General features: G+C 45.4%; 1 protein-coding gene across 3 annotated transcripts in view; it reads left to right on the forward strand.

The window, feature by feature from the left end:
* Positions 1-19,493, forward strand: part of NFIX (nuclear factor I X) — a 259,293-nt gene that overhangs the window by 47,938 nt on the left and 191,862 nt on the right. For 2 of the 3 annotated variants that reach the window (XM_048491594.1, XM_048491596.1), the window contains exon 2: positions 13,746-14,277. In XM_048491594.1, the coding sequence (XP_048347551.1) occupies positions 13,746-14,277 (532 nt within the window). Of the gene's footprint in view, positions 1-12,923; positions 13,237-13,745; positions 14,278-19,493 lie in introns of those variants that run through there. The other variant, XM_048491595.1, reaches the window with a different exon arrangement.

Below are 19,493 nucleotides of genomic sequence, written 5' to 3' on the forward strand. Positions count from 1 at the left end.
CAACATGTTTTTGAAGACAGTTAGGAAAGTGGTTTGTAAAGCAAATAGCTTCAACTCATCTGACAGTGAAGGAAAATGAGGGCAGGGTGGAGTGCATAGAATACTTGGTTTGGATGTGAAACCGCTGTTGAAATGTCTACTCTGATATGAAATTTATTCTGAAAAGCTAATGTATCAACCAGTGTTGAACCAAGAAGGTGGAGGCTTGCGTTGGCCAGAACTGCTGAACTCCAGAGGCAAAACTCCAAAATATTCTTAAATTAGGAGAAGTTTATTTAAGAAGAAGAAGAAGAGTTTGGATTTATATCCCCTCCTTTCTCTCCTGCAGGAGACTCAAAGGGGCTGACAATCTCCTTGCCCTTCCCCCCTCACAACAAACACCCTGTGAGGTGGGTGGGGCTGAGAGAGCTCCGAAAAGCTGTGAGTAGCCCAAGGTCACCCAGCTGGCGTGTGTGGGAGTGTACAGGCTAATCTGAATTCCCCAGAGAAGCCTCCACAACTCAAGCGGCAGAGCTGGGAATTAAACCCGGTTCCTCCAGATCAGAGTGCACCTGCTCTTAGCCACTGCTCTTAGCCACTACGCCACTGCTGCTCCATCTTAAGAAAGATGCACGCAAAAAAAGAAAGGTATATAAGGAAATAAACAGCAATAGTGTCATAACTGAAATACTTCTCCATCTTAAATCTTAAAAGGTTACAGGGTGACTCCATTCCTCATTACTGATTTTAAGGTATTACGCATTTTTGTGCGTTGTAGTTCTGCTGGGAAAGCAAAATCCATTTTCCCTGTTTGAACTGAACTGAAACCTTTAATAGCATTCAAATAACAACAATGATACATACTTTTAAAAGATAGAAATTTTATAAAAGAGCATGTAACAAAATAGAATCTACATATAGATTCTTGTTCGACCCTCGCCTCTCCAGTTAAAAGACTCAGGGAATGGTGATGCGAAAAAGCGGCGTCTTCGCACCACTTGGGCGGGCCCAGCATGTCACCGCTGCGATGCAGCAGTGCCTGCTGTGCGAACAGCACCCCACGGACGGTGTTTTAACCATCCCTAGGGCGCTGTTTTCTCCCCATGCGGAAACAGCCTATGATATCATACCCCATTGAAGTCCCTCCTTTCCCCAAACCCCACCTTCCTTAGGCTCGACCCCCAAAATCTCTAGCTATTTTTCAACTCAGAGCTGGCAACTTTATAAGATGTCTCAGGGTAGCGTGATCTCATCTTGGAAGCTTAGCACGATTGTCCCTGGTTAGAATTGGATGGGGCCCCTACCCGACCATTGGGGCCCCTGGGAGCAGCAGTGGCGTAGTGGCTAAGAGCAGGTGCACTCTGATCTGGAGGAACCGGGTTTGATTCCCAGCTCTGCTGCTTAAGTTGTGGAGGCTTATCTGAGGAATTCAGATTAGCCTGTACACTCCCACACATGCCAGCTGGGTAACCTTGGGCTAGTCACAGTTCTTCGGAGCTCTCTCAGCCCCACCCATCTCACAGGGTGTTTGTTGTGAGGGGGGAAAGGCAAGGAGATTGTAAGCCCCTTTGAGTCTCCTGCAGGAGAGAAAGGGGGGATATAAATCCAAACTCCTCCTCCTCCTCCTCCTCCTCCTCCTCCTCCTCCTCCTCCTCCTCTTCTTCTTCTTCTTCTTCTTCTTCTTCTTCTTCCTGCCAAATTTCAGTGGGTGGCACAGGGCAATCTTGGTCATGACCCCAAAATTTTGGAATGCCTACCCATGGGTATTCATCAGTCCCCTTCGATCACGGTCTTCTGCTGACAGAAGACCTTTTCGTTTCATTTGGTGCTCTCTCAGTGACCCTTCCTGCTCTATACTTTTAATCACTTGACCATTGGATTTTTTTTTTTTTTTTTAGCAGGGGCGGGGGAGTTCTGCCTTGGTGGCTCTATGTCAGTGATGGCGAACCTTTTTGAGACCGAGTGCCCAAATTGCAACCCAAAACCCACTTATTTATCGCAAAGTGCCAACACAGCAATTTAACCTAAATACTGAGCTTTTCATTTAGAAAAAACGGTTGGTTCCGAGGCACGCATTACTTGGGAGTAAGCTTGGTGGTAGTCGATGGCTTTGCTTTGAAGCAACCATGCAACTCTTCCAATGGGTGAATCACGACCCTAGGAGGGTTTACTCAGAAGCAAGCCCCATTGCTAGCGACCGAGCTTACTTCCAGGTAAAGGATTGTGCTTTAGTTCTTCGCATGAAAATCAGTGGGGTTTAACAGCGCTTAACAGAGTTACCTGCACTACTTCCTCAAAACTGGGTCTTAAGTTTAATGCTAATAATCGAGCCCAGCGGCCCAGGCCAGCCTAGATGTGTGTGTGTGGGGGGGACACTCTGTTTGTGCGTGCCCACAGAGAGGACTCTGAGTGCCATCTCTGGCACCCGTGCCATAGGTTTGCCATCACTGCTCTATGTGCATAGAAAGTTGACATATACAATTTAGCAAATAAATAAATAGCATCCTGGTCAGGGCAAACAACCTGTGTGTCAGGAACAATCTTTTTCATTTGATAAATGATTAAAAAACCACCTACTGGGTTCCCATCCCATTTTACTGGGAGATCACTTATGACAAGACTATGGTAACAGAACAAAACAGAGCAGAATTTTACATTAAATTTATGGGGCAAACTTTTGTTTTCCCTTGCTCTTGGTCTTCTAAGGGATCCATGCCTTCTGTTGGGTGTCAGAGAGCCAGTTGATTAATGACTGATTTTATATTTTCAGTGAGATGGTTTTCATTTTTGTTTGTTTTCCCCAGAATGCCCTGAGGGCAATCTGATAGGAGCCACACCCTGCTCCATTGGAACTCACCTGATCAACACCTGTACTTCCCGTGAAAATAATGTACCCTCTGCTTTTTGACAGGTTTGCTTAAGTGCACGCTTTTCTTTGCGGGTCTAACATCGCCTGTTGCTTTGTGCAGAGAATGTTGATATGCTTGAAATTGGTGGTGAACAATTGATTCCTTTTGAATATGTGGTCCTTCTGATTACCCATCAAAAAAAGAAGGCAATTGGAACGTACTACGGAGTCCCCTTGTTAAAATGATGCATTTTTCTCACTGAAGATGGGCTGTTCGACACAGTTTGTTTCCCTCTTAGACAATTGTGGTGAAGCAGCACTCTCCTGTACCTGCCCCATTTGGGGACTTTGTAAAAAATTGCACTCCTGGGTTTTAAAACAAATCTCTGGAAGATAAAACGGTGAATATCAACAGACAACACTTCTTTCCTTCCCGTGTTTGGGGCAGCAGAGCCCGGGCATTCCCAGTTATTTTCTGCATTTTGTTTAGTCTTTTAAAGGTTGCTCATAATTCCTCTTCAGCCGCAAAATGCCCCCCACCCCCACCCCCCCGGCCCAAGATACCCCCACAGCCTGGCTTCCTGCTCTTTTGTCCTTATCCCCACACTGAGTGAGTTGTGAAGGGCTGACAGATAATTGGGATTATAGAATATCTGGGGAATCCCGCTGGGGAATTTTCCTTCAGCCGGCCCTGCTTCAAGCATTGATGTGCGTTTTCTGGAAAAAGTGATATCAGTTTTTAAAAAACATTTACTTGGAAATCTCACTTGGAAATCTAGCAGAATGGGAATAACTTGGCACATGGGCACATCTTTCTGGTTTCAGTCTTTTAAGGTGACATCAACAGATCCGAAACCCAAGGAGTGCATTCTGTGCTCCAAACACTTTGGGACGAGTATCTCTGTTTTTTTTTCAAATGGGGCAGAAGTTTTATAAAAAGGCAATGGAATATTGTACACAACTTTTCTGACGTCCTCCTGGTCAGGGTTTGGGCTACTCTCTGAGATCTTTAAATGTCTTAAAACTGAGCTTGCTGACCTTTGGCCGGGCCAAGATCTTTATTTTCCCTCTCTGCTGTAATCAGAATTTCTATCCATTTGTCTCAATGCTTCTCAGTTTGGTCATGCATAAGTTTGAATTATTACACGGGAAAATAATTTTCCTGCCACTGGCACACATAGGATGCTCTGAGTTTAGAGAGCAAACAGGAGGTTAAGATTAGGGTAAAAATAAGGATAGTAGAGGAGGAAGGCGTTTGAAATCGTCTCATTAAATTAAGTGGTTTTAATTCTACCGTTTGTCATCATTATTAATATTATTTACAAAATTTGTGTCCACTTCTTTTTGCTCTGAGGAGGGCCATCAAGGCAGCTAATTTAAAACTTGCATAATTTTCTTACTGTTTGCATGTAACTTGTGGATAAATGCTTTAATGTACTTTCTATAAATATGTAAGCACAAATCTGAAAATAATCTCTGTTGTTGAAGACCCCCCCCCTTCTAGATATCATTGCAGAATTCTTTCATTCATTCTGTTTTTGAAGCTAGAGGAAGTTTGCTTCACGAGTTGCTTCAGGTAGTGAGTTATATAACTTCTGAACTGTTTGAACAAAGAAGGCTTTAGTGCAGTTCCATTTTACAAGCAATGAAGCAAAATGTTTTAAAAGTGAGGTCGCGTTTCACTTTCTCTTGCAGAAAGAAGCAGATGTTCCAGGGGGAGGCTTGTGTTGGTCTCTGTTAGAAAAAAAAATAACGAAGCCCATCACAGAATAAGGAGTTTGTTGTGGCAGAAGCATTTTGAGGGCCGGGATCTGGAGAGATTTGAACTGAAAACGGATTTGTTTTCGAGCTTTGGACGCTTCGGTTGTATGTGCCGCTTGCGGAGTCTCAATCCTGTCGTCCCTTTGTCCTTTTGAAAATTTAAAAGACATTTAGTACTGGAGTAGACTCCTCTGTCTTCTTTCCATGCTCCTCGTGTGGGGTAATATTGCTGTAGTCGATAGCAGCGTTGGTGGCTGTGGAAGAGAGAGCTGGGGGAACATTGAGAAAAGTAGAGGAGTGTGGGTGGGAAAGGCGATGCGTGGGGGGGGGGGGGGCTGGACATGGCGTATTTGGTTTCTGGTGAATTGGTTTAAATATTCTGAAGCCGCCTCATAATTTGTAAGGCGGGGTCGTCCAAAAAATCCCCAGGAATCAATTAATTACCTCTGAAATTATAAAAAAAACCAGGCTGGCAACTATGTTGTTTTAATATATGAAAATGCATCAAATAGATTCAGCAAGGTCTGCCCAGCTATCCTGTTACCAGCTTTGAACGAGAGCTGGTTCAGCAGCACCAGTGAAAGGGAAATTGTTATTCCTGCGTGTTAGTCATTTGTCCACAACCAGCGACCCATTGCTTGTGTTGCAAAATACACTGTGCAAAAAGGCCCTGTGTGTTGTCTGTCTGATGCGTGTACCTGTAAGAACAAGGATCTTTCTATAAACAACAAAGCAAAGAAGGGTTGGGTCAGGTAGTCTTTCATGTCGTGTCTTTCACGCTTCTTCCGATACACATTATTTTTGTGGCAGAAAAGTAGAGTCAGGATTGACCTACAGATGTTCTGACATGCATATTCTTAGATGCCGGGATACCTTCTCTTGCAGTTTCTTTGCATTTCTTAAACAGCACGGGGACTTGCTTCCCATGTTCATTCAACTCCCGGTTCCCCATCATCATTGTGCCGGAAGTCTCTGGAACATCCCAAGCCACAAACTTGTTGCAGTGTCGGGCGTGAGTTATCCTTCCTCTTATTTCTAACCCTGTTATATTCATTGTCCTGAAGCTTTTTGGCCCTTTCACAGAGGACCCTTCTAATATCACTGGCACGCAGAATAATATCGATATGATTGATGTTCCAAAGGAGCATATCGTTAAACAATGGAAGCGCTTCAGTGAGATCCATCCACTAGTTCAATTTGACTTGCAAGTCTGGGTTGTGACCTTTGAGAGCGTGGTCATCTCCACCCAATCTGTGACGTTCAAAATGAATGCCCTTGTAACTCCACAAGCCCATGTTTTACACATTGACCAGAGTTGATTTAGAAAATTACGGTGCAGTTGGACTTATTGGAGCACTGGTGAAACACTTGTAAATGGGGAAAACTGCTGAGACTTAACTGAGATTCTTTTTACCGTTATTGTAAACATTAAACGTGAACAAATGTAATAATACAGAGTTTCACTTACACAGTCTGAAGTATCTGTCCATTTTCTTTCTCCTGGATGTACGGACGTTTCCCATGTACTGCAGCTGGGCTCAATTCCTTAGCTAATTTGGTAGAGTTTTATGTCGGTGTAGGCTGGTTATTGACAACTAGAGTTGCACAGTAGGCTTTGGCCGTACTTTATAGTTACAACTGTATGTTTTGCACCAGCGTGAGCATTGAGGACTTTTGAGTGTCAGCCCTGAACTCTGATTCAGTGTGATGAGTTGTAACTTCCTTTTTAAGCATTTATTTTCTACACCAGCTTGATTTTAGATCAGCTTCCATTCAGTTGGTATCCTTGTGCTCACGGTCTTTGTGAGATGTATTTTTGCTGAACAGAGACAACAAAGCGTTGTCGCAGGCTGAGTAGCTGATTTCAGTAAGTTTGCAAGAGCTTCTCTGTCCTAACTCAGTCCTAACCCAGGTGTTGAAGAGGAGGCATCAACTTTTGAACCAGAGAGGGCATTAACTACCTGAGAGTCAAAAGTTCAACTGTCCCCCACTGTGATTTATAATTGTACACATTTCTGTTGGTTCCAGAAACTTTCTCCCTTTTGTTTGAAATGCTTGGTTTAATGTTAAACTACAAAGCAGTTTGCCACTTTTGAAACCTTTTAACACATCCGTACCATGTCTGTTACCATATAGCGATATAGAAGAGAACATTCCTGACAGTTTGACGGATGCGTATATGTATCCTGTGTTGCTGGTTTTTCCGATTCTATGTATTGTTTATTTTCCCTGCTCAGACAGGAGAAAAAGATATTTGAACGTAGGCTTCACCTCCCTCCCCTTTTAAGTAGAAAATTGGCTAGTGAACCATGATTCAAGAGGCTGAGGGGGGAGCGTCTTTCTCTCCTAGCATTAATTAACTCAAGTTCGTTACGACGACGTCGAGTCTGCCGCACAGTTTTGCCTTGTTTGTGCTAAATCAGGTCAGGGAGGGAAAAACTTTTCAAGCAGACGCTGTGCGTTAGCCCAGAAGAATGAAGAAGGAAACCAAGCTGGTAGAACTATTATGTCGAGTTAAACTGGGCTTTGATTATTATTATTTTTTAGTCATACACAAGGAGGACGGTGCAAGACAGGAGGGAGCAAAGGTTTCTTAACATTGTGAAAATCATTTCTAATTTTAGGGTAACTTAAGGAGCGAGCTTGCTCAGGAGTGGGCTGGGCGCATTAGAAGAAAGGAAGGCACAAGATGAAAACCAGATTAGATGGGAACAGAGCAGAGAGAAGGAAGCCACAGCGAGGGTACTCCTTGCTCCTGCCCAGGTTTAAACCGCTGCTCTTTGTCTCTAGTGGCTGATTGGTTTTCTCAGCATCTTGTTGTGATCAGGTGTGTATACTGGCGTATACATATACATAACTCCGGTTTGGGTCCTTGTATCACAGCATGCTTTTCGGATGAAATCCTTATTTTGGAGTTCATGATAAAAATGGAAAAGCACCGCGCGCACCTTCAGATTTTCTGCACACACTCTGGAGCCAGGCCAAGTTGTACACGGAGGCCCGCCGATTCATTGTTAGCCAAAGCTTTCTAAGTTCAGTACTGTAGGTAAGAAAGAAATGGAATGGGCAAGCCGTGGGCTAATATAGTGTAAGTTTTGCTAGTCCTGCAGAGAGAGGAGAAATTTATGTACCATTCATTCACTCGGGAAGTAGTTTGCCAGGGTGCTACTGATTGTTTCTGTGACAACTCAAAGCCTGATCCGGAAAGCCAGTAGCTTTGGAAGAGTGAAAGTGAGAAAGAGACAGAGAGAGACTCTCCTAAAAAAAGAAGAGAGTTTAAAAAATTAGGCCTGGAGTTGGAAAGTTGGACTTGAAGTCATTTAAACTCATAACTCCCTTGCAAGGCTTTGGGAAACCTGCGCCATTTCAACAGTCCTTGGGACTGTAATGTACAAGAGAGGATGCAAGAGAGAGAGAGAGAGAGAGAAGGAAGGAAGGAAGGAAAGGAAGAAAAATAAAGAGTCTCTTTCTTAAAGGATGTTGTTGTTGTTGTTGTTGTTGTTGTTGTTGTTGTTGTTGTTGTTGTTGTTGTTATTATTATTATTATTATTATTATTATTATTATTATTATTTATTCAATTTCTATACCACCCGATCCCCAAAGGGCTCCTTCAGCTTTGCCCTGTTCTTCAGCTTTGCCCTGTTTCTGGTCGGTGCACTTGGCATCAGTGAAGAGATGTATTATGTAGTTGTTTTGAGGGCCAAGGGATCTTAGATTTCTAGATTGCAGGCAAGTAAAGCAGCAAGACACATTTTCTTTTTTGTCTCCATCTCATTTTGATCTCCCCCTTCACGAGGTTCCCTTGTCTGTTCATCCCCATGTATTCTTTCTCGGTTGCTTCCTCCCCCCCACCCCCCACCCCCATTCTTCCTTCTCATTTTCCCATCTAAAGGCTTTGCGGCATTTTCTTCTGCAGTTCCTTTTACTTCTTTCCCTCCTCTATCTTCGGCTTGTTTAGTTTAGTGGGAGATGTTTTGCCGAGATCCTATTCGTCCCGTGTTATTTGTGCAGCGTATAATCCGTTTCATACACACACACACACACACACACACACACACACACACACACACACACACACACACACACACACACACACACACACACACACACACACACACACACAAACCAATCAATAAACAAAAATATCCATTTGCTGTGTCAGATATCAATAGGACTTGTTAAAACAAATCCTCCACCTCTAAAAACTGATTCCCTGCAAGACTCAGTGACATGAATGGAGGCTACGCAGCACTCTTTACAAACCGAATCCTAGAAAGCGAGTGTGTGTGACCTTTTGAAATTCCACGTATCTCCAGTGTTCTAGAGATGGGACAAATCTGCTGAGTAAGGCTGTTGTTTTCTGCAGTGATCATAAAAACAAACCAAGAGGATTCTGTGATTCCCACTAGTTCCCGTTGCGATCAGCAGTTGTGGGTGCCAGTGCTTTGTTTCTCTTGCGTTTCCGGCACAATATTAGTTTTATTAAACGATTGATACTTCCAGCAGTATCTTCACCAGCCTATCTGGATTAAGCAGAAATATGGCTGGTTTCAGATGTACTCAGATGACACCAAAAGGAAAAATCAAAGGTTGTATTACAATAGCAGTGGGTTTCATCCATATCTTTCAGCCCCATAGATGGCGATGATAATATAATATACAGATTCCCTTAGATGCAAATATCATGTGTGTGTCCAGAATGTATAAAAAAAACCAAATCTAGCTTTGTATTGTCAAATATTTTCATGGCCAGAATCACTAGGCTGTTGTGGGTTTTTCAGGTTGCATTGCCGTGTTCTAGTAATGGAACATGACCATACAACCCGGAAAACCCACACCACCTTAAGTCTGCCGTTTCTGCTGTTGTTATCCTATTACAGACTGGGCCCATCAACATCCTTCAAGCATCCGGTTGTTAAGGGGCATCGTGGCTTCCTTTGAGAGATACTTCTTGGATGTCGCGTTGCAGTTCGATATGCAGATACCGCTTTAAATCAAAACTAGTCAGAGGACAGGATGACCACAGCAATAGTTTATTATTCTTTCAGCTGCTGAATTTGGATCTCCCTTGATCCAGGACCAAGGGATTGTAGAGTTGTGCATCCGCCTTGGACTCTTTTGAGGTTCCAGTCACTGATTTTGACCATACGGAACGAGGAGGTTCATTGCAGGAATAGTTGATTGTTTTTCTTTGCTTTGTTTTTCACTCACTCTCTTCGTTTGCATTTCACATTCTCAGTCTTTGCAGCTTCCCATATGAACGTCTATAAATTTTATGTCGATTAAATTGATTTTAACCTTCTACCTACTACAGTGTCTTTTTCATGGGACACCTTTTCCAGTTTCTAGATTGTAGATTCTTTTCGTAGTTGCACAGCAAACTTTTTTTTATTTTCTTCACGTGGGTGATGTTTAGTGGTTTAATTCTCCCAGTGGAAGGCAGTCCTAAAGTAACGCTCCCAGGCTGGAGCACCTGGGCGTGTGCACATTCTCAGGACAAGGAGGCAGGAGTTTGAACGGGAGAGGGGAAGGAGAGGTTTAAATTTCCCGGATGAACTTTCACGGTGTTTTTGGGAGGAGGGTGGAGTGAGAGAAGGGCAGCAGTTCATTTTCCCTTTATCTCCTTCTCTCTTTTCTTGTGCTTCAACTTACACCCTCCCCACCCCCCTTTGTCACAGATATAGAAAAATAATCCCCCAGCTTTTGTGTCTGGATGGAACCCTTCCACCTCCGCTGCTGCGCTGCCCTTTAATCTGCCTGATGGAGGGGGAAGGCCTCGCTCAGGTATTACCTAACACTGTGAGGGACAGATCACCTTTGTCTTACAGCCCTGGGGGTTTGTCACTAAGGTCATGGGGGTGTGAGTGGGGGTTGGGGTGGGGAAGGCCCGGCATTTTCCCAAGCAGGCAACACTTTTAAGAACAAGAAGAAGTCCGAAGGTCCCAGATCTTGCTTTTAAGGTTGCTCAGGCTGACAGGGAGAAGGGGGAGAGAGAGAAGGAACAGGGAAGCAGCCCCATATCTGACAAGGGAGTGATGGGGTGGGGTGGTGGTAGGGCTGGTGGTGGAATCTGTACACTGTGATCCATGGGCACAAATGAGAGAGCTTTGATTTAGCTGCGAGCTAAAGGCCTGGTTGCCAGGGGGGAGGGAGGGGCAGGGGCAGGCTGGGAGAGGCTCAGCGTAGGTCTGGCTTCTGTGCTCATCCCCACGTGTTGTCCGCTGCCACTGGTGGCCCATAGGCCTCCTCAAGGGCTGCCACCACCACACAGCCCTCATTGTGGTTTCAGATGCTCAGTTGTGGTGCAAAGGGATCTGTAGTTCTAGTTCCGTGGTGGCGAGCCTTTGGCACTCCAGATGTTATGGACTACAGTTCCCATCAGCCCCTGCCAGCATGGCCAATTGGCCTGATGGGAATTGTAGTCCATAACATCTGGAGTGCCAAAGGTTCGCCACCACGGATCTAGATAAATACGCCCGCGTGTGCCTTTTCCTTTGGAGCCCCTTTTGGGCTGTAAATGATTCTCTCTGCTGTGCTGGGTGTCTTGGGATGAGAAGACAGGTGCCTAAGAGATGGAGTGGATGGATGGATCAGAAAGCTGGCGTGGGGATGGAGTCTACTATTGGCTCACCTGTTTCCCCCCAAATATCTAAAAGAGGTGCTCCAAAGGAGGGCTCCATCCTTTCCTTTGGCCCCTCACGCCCGCCTTTTGTTTCTTGTTGCCGTTCCACGCCTTTATTCTTGCTTATCATTTTAGCCTTTTGCACTTTCTCTTCCGTTTCCTTTTCTCTGCCTTGGCTCTTTTCTCTATTTTTTGTTTGGTGCACGGACATTATTTCTCTACCATCTTTGTGCTTTATTTTTCTTCTAGGGTCATTTTTTTAAAAAAAATATTTTGGTTGCAATTGTCACGCGAGTAATACTAATAACCAGGACTTGAAAATGCTGAGCTGAAATTTTTTGAACCGTTAATCTGAACTCAGAGATATTTCAAACAGTTGATGTTGTCTTGTCGGACAGTTTGGGGGAAATAAAGGTTTGGGTGGGAGTGAATAAGTTGGTGAGGGAACCTGTCCGTTTGCTCCCGTCTGTATGGAATTGAAGCCGGGGGGGGGGGGGGCGCTGTGATGGGCGGCAGGCGCAAAATCAAGTTATGCTGCCCAGAACCCCCATTTCCAAAACAAAAATTTCCAACCGTTTCAGCCTGCAGAGCTTCACCGAGGCCTGTGCGAAATAATGAATGTTAAAGTCTTTCAACGAAATAATATCTGCCTGCACTGTGTATATTGTAGCTGGACTTCGAATTAGCGTTGCCTATACAAAGCCTTGATCATAATTATGTCTACCCCTGAAGTTGTAGTTTTGGAAGGCCAATTACCCCCCTATGACTTTTCTGTACTCGGAGTTGCTGGGAGAGGAACAACGGAAAAAAGAGAATGAGATGGAGGGAACAGCTGCTTTTTCTGAGGCCTTGTGGGACTGTCTGGGGGGGGAGGGGGGGAGGGAGGGGGGAGGGAAGATGGGTGGATGCTTAGATATTTATTTATTTAAAATATCGTGCCAGTCGCCTGTTTGCCAAAATCTGCCGTCCAATAAAAATTTCATTGCGGCTGGACTTTGCTTATTCATTAGATATGAACTTGACGATTTGGCAAATTGTTTCCAATCTCTTAACTGCACAGGCCTTTTCTCTCCCGGTGCCCCCCCTCCCCGATGCCTTCTCTGCCAACCCCCCCCCCCCCGCACCTCCCTTTCCCTTTGATGCAGCCATTGGCTGCTCCGAGATGTGTCTCCTTGCCAAATAGGTGGATCCTTCTCTTCTCTCTCCCTCTTTTTCCCTGCTGGCATTGGCACAGGCAAATGGTTGGGGACTGAGCATGAAAGGAGAAAGCCAGCGAACAAGAGAGTTTAAGAGGAAAAAAGGAAAGGAAAAAAGGGGGGGGCAACCACCACCACCAAACCCCCCGCAACCCAGCAGTTGGGTTCTGCCAGCAGCCGGTCACAGCTGATTCCAGAGCGGAGCTGGTCCCTTTTCCCCCAGACCTGCGGTCACCCCCTTTCTCAGGCGCAGGGAGCCCCCTTTAAGTTGCATCTTTGCCTTCCTGCCAACGCTGAAAAGCTGTCCTCCCCCCCAACCCACTTCCCAACCAGATCAATCGCTGTTGTGCTCCTGATTTTTATTTTTTCCTCGTTCCTCTTTTCTTTTTTTTTAGAGAGAGACATTTGGCATCCTTAGACCTATTTTGTGTGTGTGTGTGTGTGTGTGTGTGTGTGTGTGCACGCGAAGGCGGGGGCAGGGGGGGGGATGTCGATTTATTTCTGTCCTTTGCTGCTTTTCTCCATTCCTAACTTGGTTTATTCCTATCAGATCTTTCTCTTTTGCTCTCCCATTATTTTTATGAAATAAGAATTATTTTATGAAATAAGTTTTGCTGGCAGGTTAGAGTGGAGATGCTCCCATCAGTTGTTTTTCATCCAATTTAGGAAACATTTTGCAGTTTTCCAGGGGTTTCCTTCTTACATTGTGACTTTCCTTCTTCTCCCCCCCCCCTCCACATCACAACCCTCCCCTTTCCACACTCTGCAATTCTGAGCCCAGAATTTCTGAATCGGGGGCTTAGCTTCGCCGGGATGAGCCAGAGCAATGGTAATTATTTCCACTTCTGACATTTTTTTTCCTGGATACTTTTGCCTTTAGGGAATTTTTAAAAAATAAGATAAAGTCAGAAAGGCCCCCTAAAATTGATTAAATAAAATTACCCAGAGTAGTTTGCATATCAAGAACCACTTTGATTTTTAATCCCAACCTTGCAAACCAACTTTATTGCTGTTAGTGTCAAGGCTAGTCACATTTTACTTCCAGTATTTAATGTTGCTTTAAAAATGATCGGTTCTGATTTGGTAGCAATCTGGAAACTACACCCCCTTCATATTCTTCCTGGAGACCCCCTTTTCTAACGCTGTTTTATTTATCTTGTTGTTTGACTGATCACGTTCGGCGCTCTCTTGTTTGTTCCTGTAATTCTTGGCCGTTTGTGGTTGTTTGGGAGGCGACACGCAAACTTGAGTGTTGAGGGTGATTCTTCCTTCTCAGTGTTCTAACGTTTCTCCCCTTCTTTTGTTTTGCACCCTTTCTCCTCACCTTGTTCTTCTTAGGATGAATTCCACCCCTTCATTGAAGCTCTGCTTCCTCATGTTCGTGCCTTTTCCTACACATGGTTCAATTTGCAAGCTCGGAAACGAAAGTACTTCAAGAAGCACGAGAAGCGGATGTCAAAGGATGAGGAGCGTGCCGTGAAGGACGAATTACTTGGTGAAAAGCCCGAGATCAAGCAGAAATGGGCTTCCCGGCTGCTGGCCAAGCTACGTAAGGACATCCGCCCAGAGTTTCGCGAGGACTTCGTCTTGACTATCACAGGCAAGAAAGCCCCCTGTTGCGTCCTCTCCAACCCAGACCAGAAGGGTAAAATCCGCAGGATTGACTGCCTGAGACAGGCTGACAAGGTTTGGAGGCTGGACCTGGTTATGGTCATCTTGTTTAAAGGGATCCCTCTTGAAAGTACTGATGGGGAGCGGCTGTACAAGTCGCCGCAGTGTTCAAACCAAGGCCTCTGCGTCCAGCCACACCACATTGGAGTCACAATTAAGGAACTGGATCTGTACTTGGCGTATTTTGTTCACACTCCTGGTAGGTCAAACAAAAATATGCTTGCTGTTTTTCTGGGGGGGGGGGGGCGGGTTTCCCCCTTCTGTCTGTGTTTACTTTTGACAGCAGCAGTCTTCCTCTGAAGTGTCTGTTATCTCTCCCTGTCTTTCCTTTCATCCATTATTAACAAATTGCTAACTTGTTAAAAGGTGTGAAGGGTGACTCCTGTGTGCTCAGGAGTTTGAAAAAAAGTCACTGTGGCAGGTAGCTTTTCGTGACCTGCAGGCTCACTCCTGACTACCATGGCTGAAACTTCCGTACAGTGGAGAAAATCCCTTTTTTCATGACAATGAATGATTCAGAATAGGAATATGTGTATGCAAAGGCCGGGTGACTAAAAAGAGCAGGAGTCATGATTTTGTTAGGATTGGAAGCATTTATCCTTCAGTGAGATTTCTGTCTTTGCTTACACCTCCCCCCGTCCGCCCCAGTTCCTTTTGTTGGCTTGATTTAACTTGCAAACAACAAAACATAGGAATTGGAACTCCTGTACGGCAGCATTGGAGCAATCACATTGCGTTTTCCTTGTCATCTGTCCCAAATAGGAGCAAGTTTCTCCAGGGAAAGGGCATATGGATGAGATGACAAGAACCTTTTTCTTTTCTTTTGTTTTCCTGCTCCCCACCGCCCCGCTCCTCCCCATGTATGGGTTTTATGCAGACAGGCCCTTGTTTAATTTTGTTTTCATATCGGTCTCTCTTTGTGTTTTGCTTTGCCGTCAAATTGGAGCAGGAACGCCTGGTTAATTTTTAGCCTCTGCCCAGAGACAGCCAATTTGCTTCTGACTCTGGGCAGGCTGTGGCGGGCGAGGGTGTTTACCTTTCGCCACAGCAAGTTGTAATGAAAGGCATCTGCCCACATTGTTGCTCTCCGGCTTCTCACTACTTTTTCATTTTTGTTTTCATACGAGGGAGTCAAATGTTCAGCCATTCGAGCCGGGCTTCCCTTTCGTTTCGCTTTTCCCTCCCGTTTGCTGGGTAGCAGCAAACCTTTGCCGGGTGAATTCCGGAGGTTTGTGTCAGTTGCTGCCTCCTGTATCCCAACCTCGTTTGCGTTTCTGCAGTTTTGGTCTAATAATACAGCCAGGAGTTTTTTCTCCTTTTTTTAGAATGCATGTGGGGCGGCCTTTGCACCACATCAGGAGGTTCATTTCAGGGCCCACGGATGGCGTTACTGGCACATTTCTTGCCATCCACACGGCACGGGGCACTTCCAGGCTTGGCTAGCAAAAAAACCCCAAACAAACTGTGCACTACAGTGTTCCTAATTTTCCTCCAACAAATTCCTTTTCGCTCCTTTCCTGTTGTCTTCTGGCTCGAGATAAAATGAGGCTTTGTTACCTTTTTGCGTAATTCTTCATGTCCTCGTTCCTGTCCTCCTGGATGGCAGAGAATTTCTTCACGTGCACAATTGTGCAAAATCCAAGTTCCGGCCTGTGAAGCCTCCATCTCCATGTTCATGCAAACAGGCTAGTGTTTCTCACATACACACACAGTTTTCCCCCCACACACACGCAAACATATGCAGGGACGCTCAAGTAAAATGAAGTGTGAACTGATCTGTATTTATTTTTTTCTTTAGCATACCCTGTCTCTCCGTCCATCATAGGCAAACAAGGTAGTTCACAGAATCATAATAAAGTTAAACAAATGATCAACTCAGCCAAAATATCAAATGCCCGTACTTATTAATCAGATCTCTGTTCAGGTGTACAAAAGTGAGGGCAATTTGTCAGGTGAGCAAGCTGGATCACTCATGGCTGGTATGTTGTGGAAGGTCAGATAGTTTTTCCTTGCTTGTGACCAACTAACTGAGCAGCTGTAAAGCATAATTGGGCAACTGTCCGTCCTCTCTGCTGATATGCTGGTGTTTATGTATTTGTGTGCTCAGAGGCAAACAGTGAGACTTGCGCAGAAAGTCTTGCTCACTGCCTATATGCATACTGCCCAAGCTATCTAGAGCTAAGGCTGCTTTTAGGAGAGGCTGGGTTCATTCTTCTGCTCAGGAACAAGATGACGAACTTGCCTTGAACTGTAAAAGCCTGTCTGTGGTCACAGTGGGCCAATGGCAAAATGAGTATCCACCTTGCTGGGATAAAGTGTAGATGACTTGGGAAAGGCGGTGTAAACTCCGTCAACCTAGTAAAAGTTCTTATGTGATGTCACCCCATGGATCAGAAACGGCCTGGTGCCTGAACAGGGGACCATCTTTACATTTAATAGAAGTAGGATATTCAAGAAATATCAGTCTATTGTATTGTCGAAAGCTTTCACAGCCGAAATCACTAGGGTGTTGTGGGTTTTCCAGATCCTCTGAAGGTGCCAGCCACAGATGCAGGCGAAAAGTCAGGAGAAAATGCTGCTGGGACATGGCCATGCAACCCGGAAAACCCACAACACCCTAATATCAGTTTGTTTGCAAGGCCTCATTTTAAGGTTTGCACTCAGACTTCAACTGCCACATGGCTTCTCATCCTTTGGCGGCACGTGTGGGGATGCGGCATGCCCGAGTGTATTCGCTGCAGGCCAAGTTGTCTAGTAATCAGTTGCAGAGTTTGGAGTCTCCTCCTATCGGCTTCTAACTCAAAACATCTTGGCTTCCTGTGTTCACTGCTGATCCTAGGCATAAAACAAACAGGAACAAGGCAGGGCGGGGTCATGGCAGGATATGCCACTCTATTCATCCCAAGGGGCTATCTGGAAGGACGTCGGTAACGAGGGGCTTCTACCTGAGCTGCAGAAAGAAAATTTTGTCATCTGCCATTGACCCAAGTTCAAAAGCAGATGCCGCTTGTAGGCTTGGGAAACGGCGTGCCATAAATACGTTGGGTTTATAAGATGGTCTCTGTGTGGCACCTGTCTCACACCCTCGCTGCTTCTCCCTGGGTGTTGCTCTCTAGGCGTGCCCGCCGTGGCCTTTGGAAGATGGTAGCCGTTGCCTGCATGGTCAGAGTAGATTTTTGTGTAGGACAACATCACAAGAAAATCCTTTTGTGTAGGTCAACATCACAAGAAAATCCTCGTCTGGCAAACAGAGATGCGAGGCACTTTCAAGAGAAAACCTACAGACCAGGGTGGGGTTGATTAACCTTCCCAAGGACTGCTGATCCCCCCCCCCCCCCCCCCCGCCCCCGGCCGCAATTTCTTTGAATATGTTTTTTTGCTCAACCAGTCCTCAAAACTTTAAGTAAGCCTGCCTTGGGGAAGAAGGGGACCATTTCAGGTGTCACTTAATAGTGTGACTCCCTGCTGGCCCCATGATTCCCTTCCACTGATCTTCCCTTTGAGGGGTCCCATATTTGCACTGTATACTTGCAAGATGATGCAAACAGCAGCACTGTCTCTTTTGTGTTGTTTTAATGGACGTTTGCTGACTTGGAGGCTCTGAACTGGAGACGAAATCGCACGTGCCCTGTAGATTGCAGGAGATAAGATTGTTGATTACCATTTCTGCATGGCCCTCAGACGGTTCAAAAACTTCCTTTCTGTTTCTGCGTCAGAAATTTGATGCTGGTGCCTATGTTTTTTTATACATGTGTACAATGGTAGGATTCAAATAATTTAACAACTGGTTGTTTATAAGCACCATTTTAACAACCGGTTCTGCCGAAGTGGTGCAAACTGGCTGAATCCCGCCACTGCACGTGTACTAACCCTGGAAGAAAAACTGAAAAGATCTTGAAAAGGCAGGTGTGAGTGAATGCTAAGAAATTGCTTGTGTTTAGGAACGATAGGGAGAAAATTTACAAAAAATAGTCATTGACAGCAGCATACATCCCCCCTCTCTCTCTCCGTTCCCTCTTTTTATTTTCACAACAACCCTTTGAGGTAGTCCAGGCAGAGAGCAAGTGACTGGCCCAGGGTAACCCACACAGCACCAGGAATTAAATAGGGATCACTCAGACATAACCAACGTTCTAACCATTATACTCACTGCTTCATACTTTTCGTTGTCATAATTAATTGCAGATCTCATTTAAGCAGCCAGATAGATGCAGGTTTCTGGCTCCTACTGACTTCAAGGTAACATTTTTGCATACATTTCACAGGCTTTGACAGGGGGTTATTTCTGTGGCACAGGGTGTGTGTGTGGGGGGGGAGGGGGCACTGTCCCATTCCTGTGTCCCAGCCCTTCTCTAACATAGTTGGCTTGATAATTATGCAAACTGAATGGAGGAGGGGAGGGATTTTCTGCTGGGGGAGTCCTGTCTGTTCTGGACCTCTGGTTGCGTCCAATTCCAAAATTCCTAGGCAAGTCATTAAAAAAGTGACCTTCCTCCCATTGGATTGCAGTGAGTTGCTTTTACTTCTCATATAAACTATTCTGATAGGCTGAAACCTGTTAACTGCGCCCATTCAAATCACCCCATTTTTTCCCTGCCATCATCTTCTGGCCTGTTCAAGACTCTGAGAGAGAGAGAGAAAGAGAGAGAGAGACAGACAGACAGACAGACAGACAGACAGACAGACAGACAGACAGACAGACAGACACACACACACACACACACACACACACACACACACACACACACACACCCCGCGCGCTCCTCTCCATATCTCAGACGTCAGAGTCACTCTCAAGTGGATCTTGGAGCAAACGTTTACTCTCTCCTTTGCTCTGTGACTTTTCTTCTGCCTGCTGCATCATGAAATGAATGTGTCATTTGCTTGTTTTGTGGACCCTAAGGTGGGTTATGAAATGCCATGGGACCAGGTTTCCGGTTCGTCTGGGGCAGTGTGGGGAAAAGTGACACTTGCCCAGCGCCTGGAGCCGCCAGCATTTTGTTCCTTTTCTCTTCTAGCTGGTGCTGCCTGCCGGGGTGGTTCTCGAGGAACTTTTGTCTGCCTTTTCCACACTTAAGGACGTCCTGTGGAAGAGACCGTCCAGTGTGGATAAGCAGAAGAGCTTAGCTTTGATCCCATGCAGGGTCATTTGAAGGGGCCTTTTGGGTCTTGGGCATAACTGTCACCTGTGTCCCCCTCCCGCCACATCTAATTCAGAGTGCTGCCTTTCCTCGAGTAACAACAATGACAGGGGTCCCTGTAAAGGTAGGTCAGAATGTGTCACCTCTGCCGTCATGGCTCAGTGCCTTCTGTCAGCTCTCAAGATCCACTTGCTGAACGAACACCGGGCACTTTGGGGGTTTTTTGGCCTGTCTCGGGCGAGGGATGGGCTGTATCCCATTTGGAACCGATGGT

The sequence above is a fragment of the Sphaerodactylus townsendi genome, linkage group LG03 (assembly GCF_021028975.2).
Source record: "Sphaerodactylus townsendi isolate TG3544 linkage group LG03, MPM_Stown_v2.3, whole genome shotgun sequence".
Lineage (NCBI taxonomy): Eukaryota > Metazoa > Chordata > Lepidosauria > Squamata > Sphaerodactylidae > Sphaerodactylus > Sphaerodactylus townsendi.